General features: G+C 37.1%; 2 protein-coding genes across 4 annotated transcripts in view; one reads left to right on the forward strand and one right to left on the reverse strand.

The window, feature by feature from the left end:
• LOC110450932 (peroxisomal acyl-coenzyme A oxidase 1-like) overlaps positions 1–5,344 on the reverse strand; it is a 35,119-nt gene extending 29,775 nt beyond the window's left edge. The window contains exons 1-3 of one of the 2 annotated variants that reach the window (XM_021498747.1): positions 5,316–5,344; positions 4,956–5,121; positions 1,698–1,860 (exon numbers count right to left, since the gene is read on the reverse strand). In XM_021498747.1, coding sequence (XP_021354422.1) covers positions 1,698–1,860; positions 4,956–5,076 — 284 coding nt within the window. In that variant the 5' untranslated portion in view covers positions 5,077–5,121; positions 5,316–5,344. Of the gene's footprint in view, positions 1–1,697; positions 1,861–4,955; positions 5,190–5,315 lie in introns of both variants that reach the window. The other variant, XM_021498746.1, reaches the window with a different exon arrangement.
• Positions 5,345–5,423: 79 nt separating this feature from the next.
• Positions 5,424–26,615, forward strand: part of LOC110450933 (structural maintenance of chromosomes flexible hinge domain-containing protein 1-like) — a 71,829-nt gene continuing 50,637 nt past the window's right edge. The window contains exons 1-18 of one of the 2 annotated variants that reach the window (XM_021498748.1): positions 5,424–5,591; positions 6,918–6,996; positions 7,514–7,672; positions 9,018–9,100; positions 10,723–10,859; positions 12,271–12,282; positions 15,677–15,812; positions 16,590–16,709; positions 17,446–17,609; positions 18,509–18,611; positions 19,656–19,869; positions 20,593–20,713; positions 21,298–21,357; positions 22,765–22,888; positions 23,607–23,801; positions 24,394–24,614; positions 25,653–25,735; positions 26,400–26,510. In XM_021498748.1, coding sequence (XP_021354423.1) covers positions 5,430–5,591; positions 6,918–6,996; positions 7,514–7,672; positions 9,018–9,100; positions 10,723–10,859; positions 12,271–12,282; positions 15,677–15,812; positions 16,590–16,709; positions 17,446–17,609; positions 18,509–18,611; positions 19,656–19,869; positions 20,593–20,713; positions 21,298–21,357; positions 22,765–22,888; positions 23,607–23,801; positions 24,394–24,614; positions 25,653–25,735; positions 26,400–26,510 — 2,284 coding nt within the window. In that variant the 5' untranslated portion in view covers positions 5,424–5,429. The remainder of the gene's footprint in view (positions 5,592–6,917; positions 6,997–7,513; positions 7,673–9,017; positions 9,101–10,722; positions 10,860–12,270; positions 12,283–15,676; positions 15,813–16,589; positions 16,710–17,445; positions 17,610–18,508; positions 18,612–19,655; positions 19,870–20,592; positions 20,714–21,297; positions 21,358–22,764; positions 22,889–23,606; positions 23,802–24,393; positions 24,615–25,652; positions 25,736–26,399; positions 26,511–26,615) is intronic. The other variant, XM_021498749.1, reaches the window with a different exon arrangement.

The raw sequence follows: 26,615 nt of genomic DNA on the forward strand, positions 1-26,615 counted from the left end.
CACATACTCATTTACAGCTAAGTAGACTGGAACAAGCGGAGTAAAGTATCTTGCTCAAAGATACAACACAGTGCCGTGACATGACTCAAACCCGCAACCCTTCGGTCACGAGCCCGGCGTCCTACAACTAGACTTACCGTTCCTCCGATTTTTTTTTTAGTCTTTTGGATTCTAAGATATACTCTAGAAACGATAGAGTGGAACAACGGACAGATGGACAGACAGACAGACACTGTGATCACTATAGGGCACCCTTATATCTGATGTGGGTCTCTAAAAAATGTTTTACTTGTGAAGTTTATTACTTCTGAGAACCATATAGGTAAATTTCCAATAGGATGTTGTTAAATTGTACATTTGAAAAGTCAATTAACGGCATGTGAGAATGTTCATAAATAATGATTATGATTAATCTATATTTTCATTTCTATAGGTATTTTTGATTGTATGGTTAAAAAACAGCTATGGGGTCCACCATGTTAAATTTTGGTATTTCCAGAAATTCTTCGCGTCCAAAAATCACAAATGTGTTATCATAGGGTTCAGCACCTACATTTTTTGAGATTATCTCAGATTGTAAGAGTATTTGCAATTATATTATGCATTGATATTATTCATTGTAGTGTAAAAGATGTGGATTAATTAGGTTGCCTTACAAGCGTCAGCTGCAGGGAATTTCCCTTTAGCTCAGTGGTAGAGCATCGGGCTGGAGAGCCAATGGTCGCAGGTTCGAGGCCCAACGACGGCATTATCTTTATCACTATTCCTCGTCCTATTACAAATTGGTGCCGTTGACCCTCCCCGTTCAAGGTAGGAGAACCCTTGGCGGGCAGTCAAGGAACCTGGGTTGGTGTTTGAAAAAAGGAGGGAATAGTGTAACAGATGTGGAGTACACATGTCAGCTGTAGGGAATTTCCCTTTAGCTCAGCAGTAGAGCATCAGGCTGGAGAGCCAATGGTTGCAGGTTTGAGGCCCAGCAACGGCATTATCTTTATCACTATTCCTCATCATACTAGAGTAGTATAGTTGAGTCTTAATCACTGCCAAACTAGCTTTAATGCCACCAGCGCCTGCTCTCTATCATCAATAGTAGCATACACTGAGTAAAAATTTATCAGAAAAAATGCAGTTAACAATTTTGACCAATCCTATTAGTTTTAATACATTATAATAGGAACTTACATGAGTTTCCATTTCATATGAGATTTTTGAAACGAGCCTAAGAAATTTTCAATTTAGCGAGCCTCTGGCGAGCTAAAATGAAGAATTTGTGACGAGTTTCATAAATTTCATATGAAATGGAGACGAGTTTAAGATTTTTTTTATCACATAATCAAGATTTGTGGCATTAATTCGTTTAAAAAAACCATTTTCATGCAACATTAAAATGAAAAAAGCCACCATTTTGACTCCAGTGCTCAAGTCTGTGACGTCATGTACTTGTCCTAGGTGTGATGTCACCATCATGTACTTGTCCTAGGTGTGACGTCACAATTGAAACAATTGAAACTTACAACCAATCACAGGGCTGATAGGTTATATATATTATATGGGTTAATAAACAAAAAAATATATTCACTGGATAACATAATACATCATATGATAAAAGTGTGTACCTCCGGGTATTACCATACTTATTACATGACCCGACCGTATGACATAGTTATATTGGGCAGTTATTTGTTAAATGTACTAACTGTCTGATAATAAAACATTCTTCCTGGTCTGTAATGTTAAGATTTTCCTGTATCCGCCTGAATATGCTGTATTTCTGCAAATGGAGGGCATACAGCTCTTCCCGACTACAGAAGACCCGGGATTTCATCGCCTGGTATTCTGGGTCACTGAACACAGCATTTTCTGGAAATATATATACGTGGTATGNGCAGATGAAAAAAATATTTACGAAGCTCAAGCCAAACTGGAAAGTTTATAACCGTCCGTCTATGATAACAACTTGGATGAATTCGCACAAGTTTTTCTATCATAACTTTTAATATCATAATAACCACCCCCTTTAAATCAATGTTGTAAGAACCTGGGTGTTAACTCATTTACCCCAGAAGACACATTTGAACTCTTCCAATTCAAAGGTTGGAATAGTTCATAATGAAGTTTCGGGGGTGAATGAGTTAATTACAGTGAGTATGGTAGCACCCTATGATGTACAAAGTTGCTCTTATCTCTGATGTTTTGCAATCTGAAATTCAATCAACGCTTTTTGCGAATATAAAAAAAAAAATCTCTTTAACGAACACAAAGTTACATATTTAGATATAGGATCACAAATCAATCTATATATAGGAACCTCTATAGAAATTACACTTTTATATTGCGGATATCTACAGGCATAATGGTATCATATCGCAATACTGAAATGAAATATTGCTGTATGAGAATATTTTTCAAAAGCTTGGTTACATGTATCAGCCTGGTATTTAACTTTGCAAATTACTAGAAGTTCTAACAGATATAACCATACAGGCTGTTACTAATGGGAATTAGATGAAATTTCATGTTCAATGGTTGGTTAAAAGAAAATACTAAATCTGCGAGATCCCTATATTATAATTTGTTTTGATAACATTCTGACAATAATTATTTTTAAATTGAGCACCTTTTTCCTATGACAATATATCTTTTGGATGAGCTAACAAGTGGGACAGGCGGGTAGCTGTACTATAAACAATGTGCATGCCAAAAAAAGAGTCAGTCCCCCCAGCCCCCTTACTATCTGGTGGTTTTTCATGAACACTTAAATATGCTTGTTAGGAGAACTATAGTATTGTGAAACCATTCAATTCAAAATAGTATATTTGAGGATTTTTTATGTGCATACAACTGCTTATTTGCTTAACATAGCAGCTACGTGCCTTGCTGATATGATTACACCAGGTAATTTATTGAATATATAATGCTACGTGCACTATATCAAGTTTAATGTTTATTATCTCCCAGACAAAGTGTACAAAGTTCAAAAGATACTGAGTACTAGATATTGTAGGTATGTGCTACATTCTGACCCGGTTCTAGATCAAAAACACCGGAGACAAATATCTTAGCAGGGTTCAGTTAAAACATTTAAAATAACTTAACACTGTTTTAATCTCCAGGTAACCAGATAAGTTTATTTACACTTCAGGATTTGAAGAAAGTCCCCTTTATCAGACTCTTGGATACATGTACTTGGCTGTATACTGTGGGGACAGGACAGTTGGGGAGGGGCAGCTGCTTAACATGCTTTGAATTCTACAATGTATGGAGAGCTTTGCCCCCTAGACCCCCTTCCCCCCACCAAGGGGCTTTACCCCTGCACCCCAGTTTCAATTTGCCCCCTCAAGCTCTCCCCCACCCATTACGCTCTCGTGTACTTGGCTAGGGTAAAAACATGACAACTAACAGTATTGCAATACATATATACCTATCCTAGATTTTTGTGCCTACCTTAAAGTTTTTATTGACATTTAGTGATAAGCACTGTTAAAGTCAGAACTCCTGCTCTATAAGCATAGTAAAAATATTTTCCAAAGTAAAATAATTGACTATCTACCTGCCCAATTTTTATGAAGATGATAGCGGAAACACAAATTAATTATTTTTTTGCCTAAATTAATTACCTTATTGGATCAACAATGTTTGTTTTAAATTAAAAAGTATTTTGTGATTTAAGAGGAATTCTTGCAAAATAGGTAGAGAGACAAGCGCAGTATGTAAATTTGAATCATCCTTTTCAATTTTCACCCAAATTTTGGACAGGTGGCAGGGTAATTAGCACGATCCCTGCTTTGTAACCAAGTACACTATGTCAAGATATGTATAGCAGGTATAGTCCTAGATTTTGACCTGGATAATTCAGGTACACTGCAGGTAGAGTCCTAGATTTTGACCTGGATAATTCAGGTCCATATCAGGTAGAGTCCTAGATTTTGACCTGCATCCTAGATTTTGACATGCATAATTCAGGCCATAGTAGAAATTTTTTGACAACACATTAGTAACCACATATCACCAATTAAATACATGTTTCTTATAAACCAGACATTTTTTCTACCTATTCACAGAGATCGACTGCTATCTATACTTCTAATTGATAGGGATATTAATCTACATTTTTTTTCACAAAAATGGAAAAATGTGTTTATTTCCATAAAACATAAAAATAAAAGTGAAACCATAGAGATATGAAATGGCCGAACCGGGATGTGAACCCGGAACCCTCTGAACCCTAGACGGCTGCTCGAAACGACTGAGCTACCTGATCGCTGGCAATCAACCCAGACCAGTTCGCTACAAAAGCAAAAAACAACCTTCATAATATAGCAATAATTTAAGTGCTAAATGATATATAAATATGTATAACAGAAGAAATAATTTAAACACATCCAGAGATTTCGAAAGACTTAAGTTGATGGATGTGAGTTAAATATTTTGTGCTAGGAAAGGAAAAAATGGCCAGACTGGGATTCAAACCCGAGGACTTTGATCTCTAAAGAGAGATGCTCTAACAGATTGAGCTCTATCATCATCTGGTAGCCATTGTGCGTGACCCGGTCCAGACCTTCCATGGGTATATTTAGTTAGGGACCAAATGTAGGACTCGAAGAGAATGAAAAAATGCAACTGCCAGACATAGCTCTCATCGTCATCAGCTACGTTTTCACAGCTACCATAGTGGTAACATTATGGATGTATTTATCGACAGAGGAGGCCAGTGCCAGTTAGTACTAATACTGATACCCAGCTCCTCTACCCCGGCCGGACTCTGACGACGCAATATATAAAAAAAATCTCTCAGTCGTCAGAAAGCTACATTAACGCAACTATAAGTACCAGTGTGCTCAGATAAAATGATCAGATCATAGAAAAAGGGAATAGTTTAACAAAAGGGGTCCAAAATCCTGAGTCTCCCTCTATGAAAGGAAGAGTTGGCAAATAACAGAATAAGAAATACATACTTAAGTAACGCCTTCTTTGCTTTTTTTGAGCCCCTCCATATAAGAAATTTGTGAGAGTCTCCCGGTCAAAAGTGGCCCTCTTTCTCTCTCTCTCCAAATCCGGATTGACAGCAGAAGCCATGGTCTGTACAGTTCTGTTCGGTCCGTTGATGTGATCCTCTAGCTCCTGACACAGTGTTTTTAACAAGAGTGTGTACAAAGGTGAAGAGAGGTTCCAAGTTCATTAAAAAGAAACTACAAATAATTTGCAGACAAAGAAATAAAACTAAAGCGAAATCCTGAACAAATGTTCAAATGCGAAAAAAAAGATATTTATGAATTGTTTCAATAAAATATAATAAGAGCAAGGAACGTGCTTACCGATGCTCCGAACAAAGTGAAATCACGTTGTACACAATTACCCCTGAAAGGCCTCTTGACTTCATACATACGGGCAATTCATATTCATTTTGTCAGCGCACGCACCCCACGAAAATGGCGACTTCCAGGAGAAGCGTGGGGAATACGAGTGCTCAGTTAGAAGACGATGATGCATTCGTTTATGTTTTTGATCGAAGAGACAGCGATGTACCTGAAATCAAAATTCCAACCGGAGGGCTTTTTACTTACGTAGATTTTAAAGCGCGTGTCCGTGAAGTAAGGTTTCGTTTTGAATACACGTTTTCCTTTTCTGTTGTTCTCGTTTGTTTACAAACACACGTCTATTTGGAGGAGGACGTGCCCCTGTCTGTGTTGAAACGTTCAATTGTTTTGCACAAAATACACCTATTTTCTTGCCATGAACTATTGCAATTGCTGTCTTGTTTCTATTATGTTTACGTTTGAAGCAAATGGGCAAATATCAAATAGGCAGATGCTTTAATATTATTTAACGAAAATTACTGTCATTGTGTCATTGATTGTTCGAAGTTGATACTTTAGTTATCTCTTGTGATTATCATTTGTTTATATAAGGGTTATTTTTTGCAACATTACATGCACCTTTTAACCAGCGTTTGTATGTTGATCAAGTGGGGGCTCAATTTAAATTATCACCCTTAATTATAATTCCTGCATTGGGTTTTGTTACCATTAACCAGATTAGGTATACATAAATTGAGAGAGCATCTTTATATTGAATTAATAAATAACTAGTTATTATTGATTATGTAGTTAACTTCATATAGCAAATCACTGATGTTTGTTTTGGTCTGTAAACCAATCATAGTGTCAGGAGACTTTGTCAAGTTTGATGTTTGGTTTGTTGAGGTGTTTAGCTCCTACATGAATCCGCCCTTACAGGTTTCATCTCACTGACAGAAGTCGATGTTTAGGTTTGTGGTTTCAGTAAAGTATACGTATGTAGTGGGTTACACACCAGACATCTGTACAGAGTTGTCAAAACCACCCTCAGTCGAAGGAAGACTCCCTCGTTTGACCAAAATTTCCCAATCTCCCTTGAAACTCCCTCATTCAAGTCCAAACTCACACAAACTCATAATCTATATTCTATGGTCAAATAATCATGATGTATTGCAAGATGTGTGTAATGATCATAACAGGTGTGTCTGAACAGATTAATGCTATTTGGAGTTATTTTAACACATAAAAAGGGAAAGATAAATTGAGCAAAGCAGTCTCAATCATGTTTCACACACTTTCTCCCTCATCTGGAAATGTGGAATGAGGGAGATCTCCCTCATTGGAGGTTTCAGAGGTTGACACCTATATGTCTACATATCGGTCAAAGTTTTAAAGTTTTGGTGTTTAGGTCAAAGAAAACTTAAGCTAAAGGGCTTTAACTCTGTTTCTAATAATACATTTCACATGTAAGTATTCCAGCTATATCAAGGGTTCCCCTTAGTGCTGTACCATAAAATCTGCTAATTACTGCTGGTTTGACGTATTGGATAATTCATCGTTTAGTACCAGTCATGTATATGTTACACTATATACATTGTTTAATTTTTTTTCTTTGATCAGGCACTTGGGATTAAGAAGTCAGAGTCTTTTGTTATAGCAACGACTAACCGTGAAGAGATTAAAGATGATGATTCATGGGGTAAGTAGCTCAAAGAAATGAAAAGGTAAACATCTTAAAAATTGTACACTCCTATTTTTAATGTCATAACACTGTAGTGAGCAGTTCACCACCTAATATACATAAAATTTCACTAGTATTGAGTTTTACATGTCTACTCAAAATGCCTCCAAATGCAACTAGAAGTGGAGTGGATTGCATGTAGAAAACAATGGTGTCAACTACAATGAACCAATACTTTCTATCAAAAGACCTGGTAGAAAATATTTCAGTTTACAGTTTTATGATCATAAAATATTTTAAAATCATAAACATGAGCAAGTGACTTTATGTTTTCCAATGTAAGCAAATTTTTAAATATCTTACCAGGCAAGACTTTCATTTTCAGTCAATTATAAAAGTTTTCACTAATTATAATCTAGCATGAAAGGTACAAGCCCTGGGCAAGTAGAATTGTACACTCCTGAAATTTTTCTAGCATGTTGAATATATTATATGCATTTAAATCTCAATATTCAAAGAATTCTTTTTCTTGCAGATATTATTGACAAAGGAGATACACTGTACATATTGCGAAATATTCAGCAGGAGTTATGTGCCCCTGCACAACAAAGGGTCAGTTATCTGCCCCATTACGACACCATTGTCAAAGGTGGCATGTATGAATATTACGCCTCAGAGGGACAAAACCCACTTCGTAAGTTCATCACGTACATATACAGCAATATAGGAGTATACATATAAACTTTATTTATTTTAACAACAATTATGAAACAAGTTATTGCAACTTATATTAATCACTCTTGTTGGCCCGGGTGTTAGCGTGCAGGTGGTCTGAATGATGGAGGAAACCGGAGCACCTGTGGGAAAAAAAACCTTGGTCGGGCAGGTAACATCATACATTTTCACACAAGTGCGCTATCCACTGTGCCACCAGACCACCCATATATAGAAAAAGGTTTCTGCTTGGATTAAAATCTGCATTGGTCAGAAACAAAATACACACATGTATCCACGTGTTTCTTTTTTTCCCCTACCTACCTGGAAAAAAATCCTTCTTATCTGAAATATTTTTAATCCAAAATTAAGAAATTTGATTTAAGCTTAATCCATTTAGTAGAATCCACTTATTCAGAATCATTGAAATGCAGTCAAAGATTTTTTTTTTTACATTTTTAAATTTTAGAAATAGAATTTTCTGACAAATGACATACATCTATATATATAATAAATTGATATTATTTATTTGGAAATAAAATCTTTTGACTACCGACCTGCACTCATGATCAATATCTTATGGAATAGGAAACACATGTATAATTATATTTGGCCTTATCATTGCAAATATAAAAAAAAATCTTCAAGTAAGATTTCTTAATTTATTATTCTTTTTATTAGGACTTATGTATACATAATCAGTGTTTAAACTTGTTAGAACAGCAGTAAACTATTTCCATGAAAAAACCCACTGTAAGTCTATGAGAATCAATTACTTCATAGACCATGTTGTCTTTGAAGTCATTTATCATTCTGTGACAAGTTTTGTAGGGACTGAGGGAAAAATATTCAACAAAATTGCTTTCCTTCTTACTGTTACATGTATTTCATTTCCTGTTATCTATTGCTTAACGAAACAGTTAAATTTTCCTGGTCAAAGCCTGGTCTATAAAAATACTAAGTAGACCTATTCCGTCTTTGAATATTGCAGAGTTATCTGCTCTTGTGAGCAGGTATTGATTGTTACGTCATTTGTTTGTGAGAGTAACGTCATCAATTTCTGAGAAAACGACATAATTTTCTCACACAAACCAATGACGTAACAATCAATCCCTCTCACAAGAGAAGATAACTCTGCAATACGCAAAGACGGAATAAGAAGTCAAGATTACAAAGACCTATTTTGCAATGGTATGTAAATTGTAAATTCTGTGGCTGCAAAACATGTTATTTTTGTATTTCAAAATAGTCTGGCTGGAATCATTTTAGTATTGAAGTAGACCCAGAATGTAATCACAGATTTAATCCTGTTTGTTTATTTCCAGCCTATGCATTTGCTGAGTTGATTGACAATGCCTTAGCTGCAACATCGAACAATCTGGGAGCACGCTCCATTGAAATACGTCTGGTATGTTTGATTTTTTGTTCTGTGCGTGTCCGGTGAAGGCATTTTTTTCAGAGACCTCCACCACCGACCAAATATTAAAATGATTTAATATTGGGAATGGTGGTCAGCTTTGGTTTTACACCCACCACTTGAAATATATATTAATAATAATATACAACATTTGATATAGCGCCCTATCTAGATTTGGTTTTACACCCACCACTTGAAATATATATTAATAATAATATACAACATTTGATATAGCGCCCTATCTAGCTAACATAAGCGCTTTACAGTACAAAGATATACAATTAATACAATTAGCATATATATAAATACATGTGGCTCCCACGTCCCATATACTAACCTGACACCCTAGGCTAGTGAGTTCAGTGTCAGGGCTGTTGAACATTTTCATTATAGTACATGAGTCTACTAACCTAACACCCTAGGCTAGTAAGTTCAGTGTCGGGGCTGTTGAAAATTTTCATTATTTACTTTGAAGATATAGAATGGGGTAGAAGACATGTTCAAAATCTGCCTTCAGGCTAGTACTATAAAATTGTATATCCTTGCATTATTTGCAGAGATATCAGGTAGATAAAAAATTCATAGTGTTGTTCAGGGATGTAATTCTTCCTTTTGTAGGCGATGTTTTATTACTGTAAAGATGAAATATTTGTGGAAACTTTCCTGTTGTTTCACAGTCAGCTAAGAAACCTACTCCAACAATGTTAGAGGTTTTACACGGCGAAAAACTTTTGACAGGCGCCGCGTAACCTCTAACTGCCCATAGCTGATTTTCCCGATGCTGACTATCACATTTTCAAAGTTCGGATTAAGAAAGAGTATATCGTGTTTACATACATTTAAATGGTCAAAAGGGTCCAATAAATATTCCTTTCCATAAATCCATGATTATATGAGAAAAATTTCATGTCAAAGACATAAATAATGAGTTTTTCCTCATTCGAAGCGAAGCAGACAGCATTTGCCATGATTTTTCCGGTTAATACAAAAATGGATTACATGTAATGTTTCACAAGCGGAATACAAACAAACTCCGTATCATTTCGTTCCGTTTGAAATCCCCCCTGATATTTTGTATTAATCCAGAAGCCATGTTTTAAATGTAGGTCAGAGATGTGCTACAACGACATGGACATGTATTTTGAGTGTTCTATTCCGTAATATACTATATATTTGTGTCTGTGACATATATATGAGATCTATATTATATAAACCATGAGTAGACATCGTTGTCATGAACTGTTAACCACTTATGTGAGTTTTTCAAGCCGATTTTGTTCCGCCCGGATTTCGGGCGGAAACTGCATCAAAGAATTAGTGCTTCGGAAATGAGAGGTCGCAGTCGGCAAAATCATATCCGATTGAAAAAAGACCGACCAGCGGCCTCTCATGTTATGGGAGTACTAAGAAGCCCTGAGTACCTGTGAACTATAGTCTATCAAATTGTTCAAACTTTACATGGTTTGAAAAGTATTTCATTTGAAAGTCTTAACTAATAATTTTGCTTTTAAAATGTGTGAGCTTTATTATTTCACTTAATTTTCTTTATCCATGTAGTGTGTTCTTCATATTCTGAAACATAATTTTTGTATAAACCTTGCTTTCGTTAACAGCACTTTGACGACAGTAACCCCAGTAAGAACTGCGTCTATGTGATAGACAATGGGAAAGGCATGACGCCACGACAGCTCAACAACTGGGCCATCTACCGACTCTCCAAATTCATCCGCAAGGACAAGCGAGGCAAAGTGTACGTCATCAAAATTCTTCATTTTGTTTCAGTGATCTTGGTGCAGAAATAACTACATACTACATTAACACCACTAGACCTAGAAAATTTGGTTTGAAATTAAAGTTAATTAACACATCTGTCTGATACTTGCTTCATCTAATCATAAACCCGATACATGTTTGATTTCCTGGTCATTTTTTAAGCCCTACGAAAGACGGGACATATAATGTTATCACCTGGGCAGATGGTTGGGTGAGCGTGCATGGTGTCGGCTCAATATCTCCAGTAATTTACAACGGATAAACTTCAAACTCCTTAGGAAAATTAATTACCATGAAAGGTCTGAAAAGTTCGATAACCACCATTATCTGACTGAGTTATGCCCCCTTTATCAATTGCTGAATCATCGTCTGCTAGATATCTTTAAGTAGTTTTCAATTGCTTCAAACTTCATGAGAAGGTTATTTAATTTGAAAGCTCGGACAAGTTTGATAATCACTGTTATCCATCAGTAATATACAGAGTTATGCCCCTTTATTTATCAACTTGTGACAGGCATATTATGTAACCTTATTGAGGTTCAATCATTGGTAATATCTAAAACGTTTACATAAGTAGGCCCAGCATTTTAGATTCAGGTTTCCTACAGTAATCACAGTGTCCGTCCATCAATCTATCTGTTTGGGAAAACATTTATGACAAAAGNGGGGGGGGGGGGGGGGGGGGGGGGTATAACAATATGCGGTGAAATCCTCCTATTCTGTTGGTCTGTATTTGTTCATACTTAATGGTAAATCGTACCCGTCTGATAACATAAAGTGTGTAATGTGTTACTATTAACCATATTCTGGAATGAGAAACGATTGCTGTGGTTTCCACTGTGAAATTAAGGGGGAATTATATACAGCCAGGCACAAGTTCTAGTTGTCCAGGTATGAATAAAATGGGGAGTGAGACAGAGGCATATAAAACTGGTAACATATGGATGGTCAGGTTTAACACGCTTTTTCACATTAGACCAGAGGTTCTAGTGGCAAAGAAGAAAGGTAAAAAATAAAATTAAGTGAAGGGGTCACAAAAAAAGCCCCCCCCCATTTATTTCTGGATTAGCCCCTATACATTTTAAAATCTGCAAAACTAATACTGTAGATACTGTATGCCAAGAACTTTTCGCTGTGGTTTTATTTTCGTCTCGTATAACGAGGGTGAATTTTATCATTACGGGGATCATTATTAAACGACATGATATACATAGTAACTAAATGTATAGGGCAAAATTTGAATTTGGACTCTAATTTGCCGGCGATGGGATAAGTTTGACCAGGCGAAGTTTTTCCTGTATACAGTATCTAATGATAAAATCTGATTTTACGCCTTTACATAAAACTTTTTCTGTTCGCATTCTATATTGTCTTTTTATTGGTTGCAGACTCTCCTGGAGGTGAAAAATGTTTTCTCGTTATTTAGTTTAGTGTTAATGTTACCTTCTAACATAGAGTAATTATTAGTATGCAATACATATATAATATATACTGGTACCTAATGTATGCACCATATATCATATGGCAGTTCAACTGGCTCCTTGTATTCTATTCCGTCTTTTTGTATTGTAGAGTTATCTGCTCTTGTGAGCAGGTATTGATTGTTACGTCATTAGTTTGTGTGAGAAAATGACATAGTTTTTCTCAAAAATGTATGACGTTACTCTCACAAACAAATGACGTAACAATCAATACCTGCTCACAAGAGCAGATAACTCTGCAATACGAAAAGACGGAATAAACCCTATTCTATTAACTTCTTTTGTAGTCTAAATTAGTGTCCTGCATTAATAATACCATCCCGGAAATCCAAGGGTTCCATTTTCATTACATACTGTAAACTGGGTAATTCCATGCAGTTTATTTTTTCGCCTTATTATCCTTACAGCGAATATAAGTCAACAATATTAACCCTTTCACCCCTAGTTTACTTTAGTAGACTCCGCTATACATTTATCTGTATGAGTCCACTCTGATCTACAGTGGTGAAAGGGTTAACATAGTTAAATGTAAAGGGGGAATAACACTGGACAAATTTGGATTTCACAGACGAAAGGCGAAAGTTTGAATTGGCGAAACATTTCTTGGTATACAGTTTATCTTCTGTGCATCCCTGGAATATGTCATTGAATTGGATGATACAGAAAGACTTATCTGACAACTTTGATGGAATTCGAACAAATTCCGTGGTATTATAAAGTTTAGTTAAATCGACAGGCTTTGAAGAAGTGTGTAACTCATCTCTAATCTTGAAAGAACAGTTATCAGCCTAGCGAACAGTTATCAGCCTAGCAATTGGTCAGATTTAATTTTGTATGTCTGAAACCAATCATAAAGCTTATCATGAACCTACAATTCTATCATGACATATTGCAGAGAAGATGTGTGTAGAGAGGGGACCCAACTTATCTGTTCATTAATCATTATCAACATCACCTATTACTGGAAATAATTTCCTTACTGTTCATCACTACAAATACCAATTTCCAGGTCCAAGGAATGCAAAACATCTCTATGAAACTAAAGAAATACACTGAACACTTATTCTGACTCTCTTATAAATATCTGAATTCATCTTCAATAGTCAACCAAGTTTACTGTAAAGAGTGACTAAATTTTGCGGCTAAATTCTGGAACATGTTAGATGAAAATAAAGCAAGACTGGCTTTTTAGCAGTTGATAATTTGTGGAATGTGGTGTTAGAATGATTTGTTAACATAAGATTTTCTAGATTATATAGTGTAACAAGTTGATGTGGGGAAAATATCAACTTTCCTTCATGATGTATGGCTTAAATGTGTATTTTTCAAAAATTCTACACGATAAAGGACTTGAAATGTACTTACATTTTAGGTACAAAATGTATTGTATTTTGTATTATTAACCTCTTTTTTCTGCTTTCTAATGATGCATGCAGAAATTCTCCTGATTTGCAAAATATTTCAATACATCTACAATTTAATTCCTTGTTTTCTATGTTATATAAGCTTTATTTATTTTACAACAATTATACAACGTATATTAATCACATGCTGAGGGTCATAATGTGGGAGGAAACTGGAGTACCCAGAGAAATCCTACAGGGTTGGGTAGGTGACCTCATACCTTTTCATGTCCGATCAGGGAATCGAACCCTGGTCGCCTTGGTGAAAGGCGAGTGCGTTATCCATTGCGCCACCCGATCACCCACTGTTTTCTATAACATTTGGACATGCACCTAGAGGTGGGTGAAGGGAGGGGTTCATACGAACTAGGAAGCAATACATTAAAACATTCCAAAACCTTCAAAAGTCTAATTCGTTATACATGTAGCTGTTGACAGAAAACTAGCAAGTCCCAAATGGCAGAGAACACTGACAAATTGCTGGAAGTCTGCTCTTGTACATGTAGATTACACTGATATATATCCCACAGCATACATTTAGAGTAAACCTTTCATATCGTTAACCCCAGTGCAATACATTTTATTTCTATAAACATTCTGGCAGTTTAGAAATGATAAAAATGTGTGTTTTTTCTGTTTCATATTTGTCAGATGTAGTATTTCTGATGGGCTCGATTTTGGGGGAATCAATTCTTTTACATTTAACCTTTCAAATTTCTGTTGAAAACCTGAAACGTGTTTTTGTCCTTATTTGTTATTTAACCGTAGAATATATTTAACTTTCAGTTTATTGTTATTAGAAAATTCAGATTTTTGTTTGTTGCTGTTGTATTTTGGTTCAACACTCCATCAATGTATATGTATGTAGGTCACTGTGACCTTTATTTCATACAATCTATTTCATACAATCTATTTCATACAATCTATTTCATACAATCCTAAACTTGGTAAAACTTTGTGTTAAAATTTCAAATTCAATTATTTGAGGAAAATTTGTCAGAGGTTTATCAGGGCACATTCCAAATTGAAAAATTGTAGATTTTCCCAATTTGCCCCTTTAAAATTACCAATGGAGAAACAAACAAAAAACTGCATCAATATATATAAATTCCTCACACTTGACCGAGTTCTCAGATCTAGAATACAAAACAAGCAGGAAGGACAAGATCATTATTTATGTTCTCATAAAGATGGACTTAAATGAAATTGAATAGTCCAAATTCATATGCTGTTGGCATTTTCTAAATTTATCTCAGGGTCCGTTTCCAAAAAAAACCCTGATAAACACCTGTTTGTGTTAACATTTTACTTCCATTTCTTTGGTTAGACTTTTTTTGGTTAGCTCCACATTTACTTCAAACCAGGCCGAGGAACATACATATGCTTTACTTTCATTTTCAGATAAAGGGTCACTTATAAATAGAATATAGGTGAAGTAGATGTAACTGTTTGGTTGCATCTTCAGAAGCTCGCCTCATCCAAAGTCTACGTGAAATATCATGTACATTTTGTACGCTATGGTGTGTTGTCCATTTATCAACTTCTCTTTAAAAATCTGCTTCTAATCCTTATCAACCTTGTGAATTTTGACTGAAAGTGTTCCGGGGGAAAAAAGTGTGGTGTCCAATGTTTTATAAAAAGGGGATGTTTGGTTCAGGAGGCTTTGAATTTTTTTTTCCTTTTCCTGACCAGTTGGCATAACTTAAATAAAAAATAATTAACAAAGCATACTTGGAACCGTGTAATCAAATGCCATTAAGGAACGTTATTGTCTTTCTTGGCCCAAAATGAGAAATATTAACAAAATTAATAAATGAGGATAGTTTGCCATGATTGCTTACATTTCTAAGTAAGTGATACAGGTCCTCTGGGGCTCTTGTTTATTAAAATGAATCCTTGGACTATTGCAGAAGTGTCGGTGAAGAGGATGATGATAAAAAACAGGCTCAGAGTTCAGCATACACCCCACTCTCCCTCAACAGCGATATCTCCTACTTTGGTGTTGGAGGAAAGCAGGCCATCTTCTTCATAGGAAACTCAACCAGGGTAAGGATTCTCACCGGAAACTGTTTTCATGATATAAATATCTCACCATTAACTCACCGTTGTCAATGTTATATTATTAGTCTACGACTACTACTATTGACGGATCTACTGGTGTTACTGGTACACACTGCCAGTCTGTACATCCCGCTCTGTAGCATGTGGGGCTGAATTTGCCTGTGTGTTCCTTCCATGCATAGTTCAGTCTTGATTTAAAAGAGTTCAATAATGGAGCGTTTACAACTTCAGGTGTTAGATTGTTCCAGAGTTCAGTCACACGGTTTGAAAAAGTGATTCCTCTTAGTTTGTACAGGTTTACCATGTCCACTCTTTCCCCTCTGTATTCTTATGATGAAATTCCTAATTTCCTCAAATGTTAATAGAAGGAAAATAGGAAACCCAACCAGGGTTAATAATCTGGCTTTGAACTGTTTAAATTCAACCTGGTTGAGGAAACTGGCCAGGAACTGTTTTCATTATATAGATTTTAGAAAGAAAATAGAAAGGTTGACAAGGGTAGCAAATCTGGCCGTGAAATTGCATTCTCAACCAGGGTAAGGAATTGGCCAGGAACCATTTTCATGATATACTTAATAGAAAGAAAAAGGAAAGATGACCAGGATAACATAACTGGCGAGGAAGAATTTGGCAACAAAATTTGAAGCTGAACCATGTTAATGAATCATATGGCAGACATATGTACAACTTCATGGTACACTTAAATAAACTTACAATTAAGTAAAGAGAACTGATAAGTCTTTTATTTGTGTCATTTTGTAGATGATTACAAAACCCATTGAGTCAAAGGATGTACACGAACTTACTATATCAAAGGAAGAGTTTCAGATGAAAGAGAAAAACCAGGAGGCCATATACAGTGGTTATATCCGGAACAGGAAGGTAATGTATTATAGTGATTTTGTCGGATTTTTTAGGACCCCAACCCGGAGATGCAGGTGCCGTATAGAAACCAATGTATCAGTCCACACTCTAGTTTCCCGGGATTATATAAAAAAAAAAAATTGACATCATGATACACTGTGATGTAAAGATGTGACAAAAGGGTTCAAAAAAGTTCCTAAGGTCAAGGTCGCGCTTAATAAAAATAGATACGGGGTGGGGATAGGGGGATGTTTCAGTCCCTTTCTCCGAATCCAAAAGTCTAATCTTTTTGAAATTTTATAAAATGATGCATTATGATATATAGATGTGCAATAGGGGGTTTGAAAGTTTAAAAGTCCAGTGCAAGGTATATAATTACTGCTACTAAACATATACCATGTGAGGTTATGGTTAGTCACATGGCGCGGCCCTTGCTGACCTGTCACTGTTCTAGTTTGAACATGATGTTTGAATTGTTGATGAGTTCCATTACTAAAAGATACGTATACAGGAGTAGGTTGTTGGCTAGTCTTACAGGAAAAACACAAGTACAGGGCCTGAACTCATGAAACTATTCTAATGCTGTGCTCAGAACAACTTGATTGTAACTTACATGAATCATGTGACACAGCCAAAAATTCAAATCTTTAAAAACATTATTTTGGTATAAGTCTTCAGAATTCTTTATTATGTGAATAGAAATTATATGCTCTTACAGCCTGGAGACAGTTCTCACATTTCTATACTCTTACAGCCTGGAGACAGTTCTCACATAGCTGCGGAGGACGAGATTCTAGGGAAGGTGATTGAGGAAGAGAAGGAACGAGAACACTTCACTGTGGTCGAGATTCACGGCATCAACCAACAGCATATGTCCTATCTCAAACTACACATGAAACAGTGGACAAGGCAGCTCGCGTAAGGAGTTTCTTCTGACAGAGTGTACAATTTATACAAGTGCCCGAGGCCAACAGATTTAATTTCGGGACTAGTGTAAATTTTCAGTATTAGCTATGAAAATATAGGTCGGGATTGTGGAATTTTTCAAAATCTGGCTGTGGCTACTGCTGTATATAATACACCTGTCAGCTGGTCAACCAATAATTGATTATAATATTTGTTGAAATGAAAATAGTTACAAATTCATGTAGATTGATGAAGTAAGTTAAATGAGAAAAGAATTTCCTGACAGTTATGATTAAGTATTATTTGGAATTTATTGAATGTTTTGAAAAATTTCATTTCATTATGCAAGTAATTGAGGTGTGGAAAATAAATGATTTCTCCCATTTCTGTATGTGTAAGATAGAGCTGTCCAGGATTTAAAAAGGGATGTAAGAAATTTCTAGGCTTTATGTGACGTGACGACACTATGGCTCAACAATGACGTGTTGTCACAAATTTTGAAAACTGGTGCCGCAATGCAGAAAAGGCGACATGATGAAACTAAAACCTTTTACGTTATATTTACCGTACACATTACATAGATGAAATATTTTTTTCTGCACAAACTCAAATGTTTTATTTCATTGCATAACAATCAGATTCTCCACCATCTTAAAATCTGCCAAATTCTGCGGTCCTGGAGGTGTTTGATTTCAATAGAGAACACTGTATTCACCAAAAAAATATTCTAGACTAAAGGATCCTTCATGTTAAACTTTTTGGCAGGAGACATTCTTGCTTTGTTGTATTAACTCATTCACCCTTGAAATTTCATCATTCATAATGAACTATTCCAACCTTTGAATTGGAAGAGTTTGAATGTGTCTTCAGGGATAAATGAGTTAAATCAAGGCCCGATGTTATTTTTACAGCCATATATACCATTACTACATTCACGGTCCACGGGGAAATATCGACGTAGAGGAAGTCAACTCTGGACGAATACCCAGTCCCTTCAAAAACATCGACATTGAGGTAAGTCTCACAAAAACATGTTACAGTTAACTTATCACCCCTGAACTTTCATAGTGAACTATTTCAACCTTTGAATTGGAAGAGTTCAAATGTGTCTTCAGGGGTGAATGAATTAAGTATCCCACATGTGTGGAGATACAGAAGAAAGGATTGTAGTTGGAAAGTGTCTCATATGAAGAATTGAGTGACCCAATACCTGCCTGATGTGGACGGGCAGGTGACCCAATACCTGCCTGATGTGGACGGGCAGGTGACCCAATCCCTGCCTGATGTGGACGGACAGGTGACCCAATCCCTGCCTGATGTGGTCGGGCAGGTGACCCAATCCCTGCCTGATGTGGACGGACAGGTGACCCAATACCTGCCTGATGTGGTCGGGTAGGTGACCCAATACCTGCCTGATGTGGTCGGGGAGGTGACCCAATACCTGCCTGATGTGGTCGGACAGGTGACCCAATACCTGCCTGATGTGGTCGGGTAGGTGACCCAATACCTGCCTGATGTGGTCGGGGAGGTGACCCAATACCTGCCTGATGAGGTCGGGCATATGACCCAATACCTGCCTGATGTGGTCGGGCAGGTGACCCAATACCTGCCTGATCACATGTAAAATGCAATTTCAGTTCATGTTCATGTTTCATACACTTTTACATCTTTGTCAGTGTAATTACATGTATTTTAACCTTAATTTGTTTGGTTTTGGAAAAATAAGAAGTACTTACAGCTTTTTTGTGATTTTGAATTATATGTATATATATTGGTCCAGATACCTCTAATTAAGTTCCCAGACTTTCACTGCAGGTGATTGCTAAGTAAAATGCAGGTCATTGAAGGTAACAACATTTTTGATCATTTAGTTGTAAATATGTGAGCGTTACGACACCCAAATGCAGGTTGAGCTGCACAATTCTGGGTCACTTGGCAGGTCAGAGTCTTAAAGGTGCTTTATTTCCTGATCAGTTCAGCATAAATTATATAAATTGAAAATAATGTCCATTGAGGATGTATTGATAAGTAAATCATAAGACCAAATTCCATTTCTAGGTGAAGCTATTTACAAAGGGCCATCCCCACCCTCGCGTTGTGAATCTACGGGATGTGGACGACGACATGCAGACTCAGTTCCTACGCACCGCAGCCAATACGTTTGAGTTCAAGGCCAGTGTGGAGGGGTCAGGGGTCGTGGAGGGGGTACTGAGGTATCACCCCTTCCTGTATGACCGAGAGACTTATCCCTCTGACGCCAATGATCCCAGAAGTAAGAAATCTTTGGTGAATGGACCATTTGTTACTCTTGGTCCCGATATTTCGGCCTTCTGACCGCAAAAAGGTATTTCCTCCACTTCTGAAGATACAAGATGGATGTAACTTGAGTCCATCATTGAATTTCGCCTTGAAGAAGGTCAGGAGGCAGAAAGAATGGGACTGAGAGTGACAATTGTTTTATCAGTTCCCTACTTAATTTGGGCCCAAATTATGTTGCTGTATTTAGTTGGAATAGTTCTCGGCTTTTTGCTGCTTATGCATCTTATTTGATAAACTAAAATGTATGATTGGAGATATATTGCCTGAATATATGCAGGCTTGGTAATACTTGAGATTGGAGATATATTGCCTGTATATATGCAGGCTTGGTAATACATGAGATCGGAGATATGTTGCCTGTGTATATGCAGGCTTGGTAATACTTGAGATTGGAGATATATTGCCTGTATATATGCAGGCTTGGAAATACATGAGATCGGAGATATGTTGCCTGTATATATGCAGGCTTGGGTATACATGAGATCGGAGATATATTACCTGTATATATGCAGGCTTGGTAATACTTGAGATCGGAGATATATTGCCTGTATATATGCAGGCTTGGTAATATATGAGATCCCTTGGATTTGAAAGTAGAATGTAATTGAAAAACCCCTTTAAACAGTGACAGCTGATTGTACAGTTTTGTTTAAATACTTGTTGTTACTTTTACTAGTTGAACCTGAAGCATTTGATGACCATGACTATGCCATCAACGACCGCCCAGCTAGAGGGAGACGCCCCGTGTTTGAGTGTTACTGGAACGGCAGACTCATCCCCTACACTTTTGTAGAGAAGTATGGATCAGAGAAACCTTCATTATCTGGAATTATTTTTTAAAGTAGTTAGATATACAAATACCAGTATGAGGTAGATAGATTTGGGATAAGCAAAACTAGGTCATACTACATGTCTGTATCTATTAAAATTTGGACAATTAACTGTTTCTAGTTAAATATACAAATACGAGTATGAGGTAGATAGATTTGGGATAAGCAAAACTAGGTCATACTACATGTCTGTAACTATTAAAATTTGGACAATTAACTGTTTCTACATTTTTTACAAAATGGGACCTCGAGAGCCATAACATTTATACTGTGAGAAAACTAGTTCCCTAGAGACTAGACAATAACTATACTGTACGCAAAAAAAAAACAAGCTATAAAAACAGGATTCTGAGAACCACAACTGGTCTCTTGTAGGATGGCAGCTGATGTGTTACGCGATGTAAACTTTTGAACAGTTTCTTTCTTTCATTATCATGTAATGGTTATAAATGCATCACATTTCTGCTGATTTTAGAAATTTGATAAGATGCTGTCTAGAAAATCATTTAAAATTTACAAATATGTTATGTTGGTGTTGAATTTATTTCAAGTTTTGACTGGTGTGCCGAGCCGAAGAAGAGTAGGACTTTACCATTGGAATGTTACAACAGGTGAGACACAATATCTTTTTAAATGACCCCCACACTTGGCTATTGTTCTCAAATACACTGGTAAGATTGAACCAGTTTGATGTCAAAAACCGTGCAGGTTCAGGAAAGAAGAGGCCTGATGGGCCGCTTTCGTTTATTGCGATCCAAATGGTTGAACCGGTCGGACCACAGTTTTACGTTTATGAAATAAGGTAGGACCTAGTGTTCTAACGATGCTTTCAGACGAGCCTTGACAAAGCCTTGCAAGGCCTGCATAAACATTTGCAGGTCCGCCAGGGTTTATACCCGAAAATGTTACTTTAAAAAACAGACAAACAGGTTGTTCCGCATAAATGAACATGCCCCTGTTGTATCCCATTGCACTTGTGTATGAGGTGACTAATCTCAAAAGCAATTTCAGAAATCAAAACCCTTTTTTTCTGAGATTTGAAGGCTGAAAGCAAATGTCAAAAAGACAAATGCAAGAGGCAAATCTCTTTTTTGGGAGTCAAAAAGATACTCCAAAGGGTCTACTGACAGCCTGGTCTATTTACCAGTGACCTGGAGGATGTACGGTATACAGGAAAACTTTCGCCCAGTCAAACATTCGCCTTTCTCCCATGAAATCAATTTTTACCCAGTATAATTTTCGCCTTTCATATTTAATTACTATGTACTATGGGCGGATTGGTCGAGTGGTTAACACTCAAGCCTTACAAGCAGGCAGCCGTGGTTCGATCCCCGAAGTCGATGTACACATGGAATATTCAGAGAAAGTGTTTTTCTCCTGCCACACAACTCCAACAACCCATGTGGTGTATAAAATGGTCTGGGGTAGGTGTTGCGGTATCTGTGTTGTAGCATTCAAGTGAGATGGCACTATAAATGATATCGTTGGAATCACGGTCCCACTACAAACAGAACATAATACATCTCCAGCACACACACAGGCATACACACATAGGGAGATATTAGCCAGGTGGCATAGGACTAGTAGTTAGCGCCTGATAAGGCAGCTCCTGCGAATTCCTCATTATTGTATTGATGAATATATATGCTAATTGTATTGACTGTATACAATTGTATATCTATGTACTGTTAAGCGCTTTAGAGTGGCTTATGTTGGCTAGATAGGGCGCCATATCAAATGATGTATATTTATTTATTTATTTATGTATATTTTGCTGTTTACTTATGTTCGCTGTTAAGATAAATTTGCCCTCAACACTCAGGACGAAAATGGCGAAAAATTAAACTGAAGCGAAACTCGGTATACAGTACCGATTTCTGTCTATATTTTTCTAAATTTCAGGTGTGTTGTATACAAATGACTATTTCCAGGTGAGCACAAACAAGCTCACTTTCATTGACTTGGAAATGTAGCGAAAATTACCAGTTACAGTACTGATTTCTGTCTATATTTTTCAGAATTTCAGGTGTGTTGTTTACAAATGACCATTTCCAGGTGAGCACAAACAAGCTCACTTTCATCGATTTGGAAATGAGGTTACGAGAGAAGAACACGGTGTATTCACATCTTGTCAATGGACAGGTAAGGAGAGACAGACAAAAATTTGATATCCAGGGTAATTTTTCATGGCAGTCAGGGTGAAACACTAACTATATTTGAATGGTACTCCACAAGACTATTATGATTCTATCTACGTCATATTCATTACTAGCTTTAAAATATCAACTACGATTAAATATGAAAATCACGCAGCATATGTATCCTGCAATAAGCCCAGGGGGGCCAGTACATCAACTCAAAGTAGTGGGTGGGCTTATAGCAGGACGATGAAATAGCTTCGGTTAATATTTCTACTCAACTATTTGACATGGAGGGGCTTATTATCAGGCATATTGCTGTATAAATAGGTAATTCCTTACCGAGGGCTGTTACAGAAATAAATACATTGGGTGAGGAAGGCCCTTTTTGTAATCGCTAATACCCATCATTTATTTTTCAATCCCATTACACATGTGTTTGATCAGTTAATGATGGAGATGGGGGGCAGGAAGGCACCTTTTTGTGAACTGCATTGTCTAAACAAAAATATCAAGTTTTGGCCCATTATACAAATCAAATGTTGAGTTAGCTTTGACATCAACCCTATATTAATTAAAGTGTTCCCTGTGATCCATGTATTCCTATATAGTACCAGAGTTTCCAGAGTACATGTACAGATGTTACGGAAACCTTGTAGTACAAAGCATTATGAATAAGAGTACAAATTCTCATTCTTCTATTTATTTATTCATCTTTTCAGGAGAAGAGAACGGCAATAGATCGTGAGTTTCTGACTTGGATTAAGGAATGCCACGATCAGAGTGACAAACAGATCCGCTTCTCACATTTCAAAGGTGTTGTGACCCGCCATGACTTGCCCAAACACAAACAATATCCCTGGTCAGTGTACGAACAAGTGGACTGGGATGGCAAGGCCTTCAAAAAAGGTCAACTGGTAAGGGTCAAGCTTCAGCCATGTTTGATATTGCATTCTGGGGCACATCATCCTGAAATTCCAGAGGATATGCTTACTGGTATTCTCTGCACCTCTGAAATATGTCACGACAAATCGAAGGAACATTAAGCTAATTGATTGGTTTCAGGCATAAAACATGACCAATTGTTGCGCTGATACCTGTCCTTTAATGATTACAGAGGAGTGACCTTCGACTTCAAAGCCACTCAATTTTACGGCTATGCTGGTGTGCAATTCTTTTTGACGAACATCACAGGATCAAACTAGCAAATCAACTGTTATTATCCACAAGGTGTGCGCATACAGATCTAAAAGTTGTGTCAACCGGAAAGATTGAAAGACTGAAACTATTTCGTATTTATGTCCAATTCCCAAAATTTGCAGTTTTAACCCTGAACATTTCCTTCCCAATTGGTCGTTATTTTCATTCCAAAATGAGACAAAAAGGCCCCATCCCAAATGGAGAAAAAAAACAATGATCTGGGAATGAAATTTTTGACCGTAGAATTTCTAGGCATGTTAAAATAATCCTTTTAAGTTACAAGTTACAGTGAGATCTGCTGTGTTTTAGGTGAGGATACAACGAACTGTGCCGATGTTGCTAGGTACCATCAAACGTTTCCTGCTGTACGGCGAGAATGAAGGCGACGAATACGCGACAGGTGGTGACATTGAGGTCAGTCAGGAGCCGAAGTCTATGTACGACGAGGAGAAAATTGTGCCCCTGTCCAAGCTTGATCGCACCTGTTCCTCGCAGTCTGTCCGCAGGCACATTGACGAGGAGGAGGCAAAGTAGGTCACTGTTTCTCCCATCAACCACTATGCATTATCTACATTAAGTCCTTGCATCAAAGATGCAGGTGCTCTATAGTAATTCTGGTGTCCGTCCACACTTTAAAACAGTTTCATTGATTATCCTAAAACTATGGTGTATTTGGAAGCCTTCCAATAAAATCCTTATTAGCCCCGTATTTTTGCCCGTTCTCAATCAGTTAATATGTATANGGGGGGAAACTATAGTATTGCGCCGTGTCCATCCGTCCTTCTGCTATCTTGTCGGGGCTCTATCTCCTACACTACTTGTCACTGGAACTTCATACTTGAGGTATGGGTTCACCTTGGTGAGGCGGTGTGTCGTATATCAAATGTAGGTCACTCTGACCTACATTTTGACCTTTGACCTACATCAAAGAAAAAGTTTGTCCAGGTTCAATCTCCTACACTACTTGTCACTGGAACTTCATACTTGGTGTACGGGTTCACCTTGGTGAGGCAGTGTGTCGTGTATTAAAAGTAGGTCACTCTGACCTACATTTTGACCTTTGACTTGCATCAAAGAAAAAGTTTGTTCAGGCTCTATCTCCTACACTTCTAGTTACTGGAACTTCTATTCACATTTATACCACCAAATGCAATCAAATAATGAAACGCTGTAGAATACATAGTGTCACCAGATGCAATTTAATAATAAAACGGTACCATCACTAACCAGTAAACATCCACCAGATTTATTTGCAATAGTAGCACTGACACTATTCCTTATTGAATACGGTGGGTCTGTCAAACATTCATATATAGAATTAGTTCCTGCACGAATTTATCATCTGCGCATTTCACATTCCTCATTATGTAGGGCGACAAAGACAAAAAAAAGTTGCAGCGAAAATTTACCGTTATACAGTCTATTGTCATTATACATTGATTGGATTTTTCTAATATTGTTAAACCTGCTTCAGTCCAATTCCTTAATTTTTAAATACAAGGTCTTTTTAGTGTTTTTAAGTGATTTTTGTACTGATTATATGGAGTTATTTTGGCCCATCATTGTAGATTACCGTCTACTCTGATTGTAAACTGGCCAGAGGGATACGAAGTGAAGCAGAATGAGAAAAGGCCGGCAGGGAAAACAGTGGGTAAGTTGTCAGACAAGTTTTTCAACTCTAGAGGAACTGGACTGGGTCCAACTGGCAACTAAATAACTCAATTGGAAGAGTGTCCGTCTCGAGTTCAACGGGTATGGGGTTCGAAACTTGGTCTGGCAGTGCATATTTCCATGTCAATTGTTGCAATGCTGTTTGTTCGAGGCCTAGGTAAGGCAGTCTCCAGGTACTGGCCACAGGTTGGTGGTTTTTCTCCTGGTACTCTTGTTTCCTCCACCACCAAAACCTGCTACATGTTTAAATGACTATGGGTTGTTAATAAGGCGTGAAAATCACACCTAATCCCCTGATTCAATCTACTTAAATTTTTGACCAAAATATACCAATCTCCCTCGAAACTCCCTCATTCAAGTCCAAACTCACACAAACTCATAATCTATACATCCTGTGGTTAACTGCACTCTTAAGTTACTGCAGGGTGTGTGTAATGCTCATAACAGGTGTGTCTGAATCAAATGAATGCTTTTTGGAGTTATTTTGATACAAAAGAAGGAAAAGATTTCAGTACATTTCACACACTTTCTCCCTCATTGGAAATGTGGAATGACAGAGATCTCCCTCATTGGAGGTTTCAGAGGTTGACACCTAGGATTTACCAGCAGTACCTTGTTTTAATGGTAAAATATATTATTTTCAGGTGACATCAAAGTCCAGATAGCTAACAAGAAAGGCGAACTGATCAGCAAGCTGCCTGGGACAGCTGCTGTGTCCAAGAAGCTCCTGGTCGAACTCAAGGTTGTGTGGCATTGTAAGTGTAGCATCTACGTATACCACAAAACACTTTAATAAGAAATGCAAATGAAGTTAAAAAAAAATACATTTAGGAGTGGGACGACTGGTTTGCCCGTTGTCA

This window comes from Mizuhopecten yessoensis, unplaced genomic scaffold (genome assembly GCF_002113885.1).
Source record: "Mizuhopecten yessoensis strain PY_sf001 unplaced genomic scaffold, ASM211388v2 scaffold5547, whole genome shotgun sequence".
NCBI lineage: Eukaryota > Metazoa > Mollusca > Bivalvia > Pectinida > Pectinidae > Mizuhopecten > Mizuhopecten yessoensis.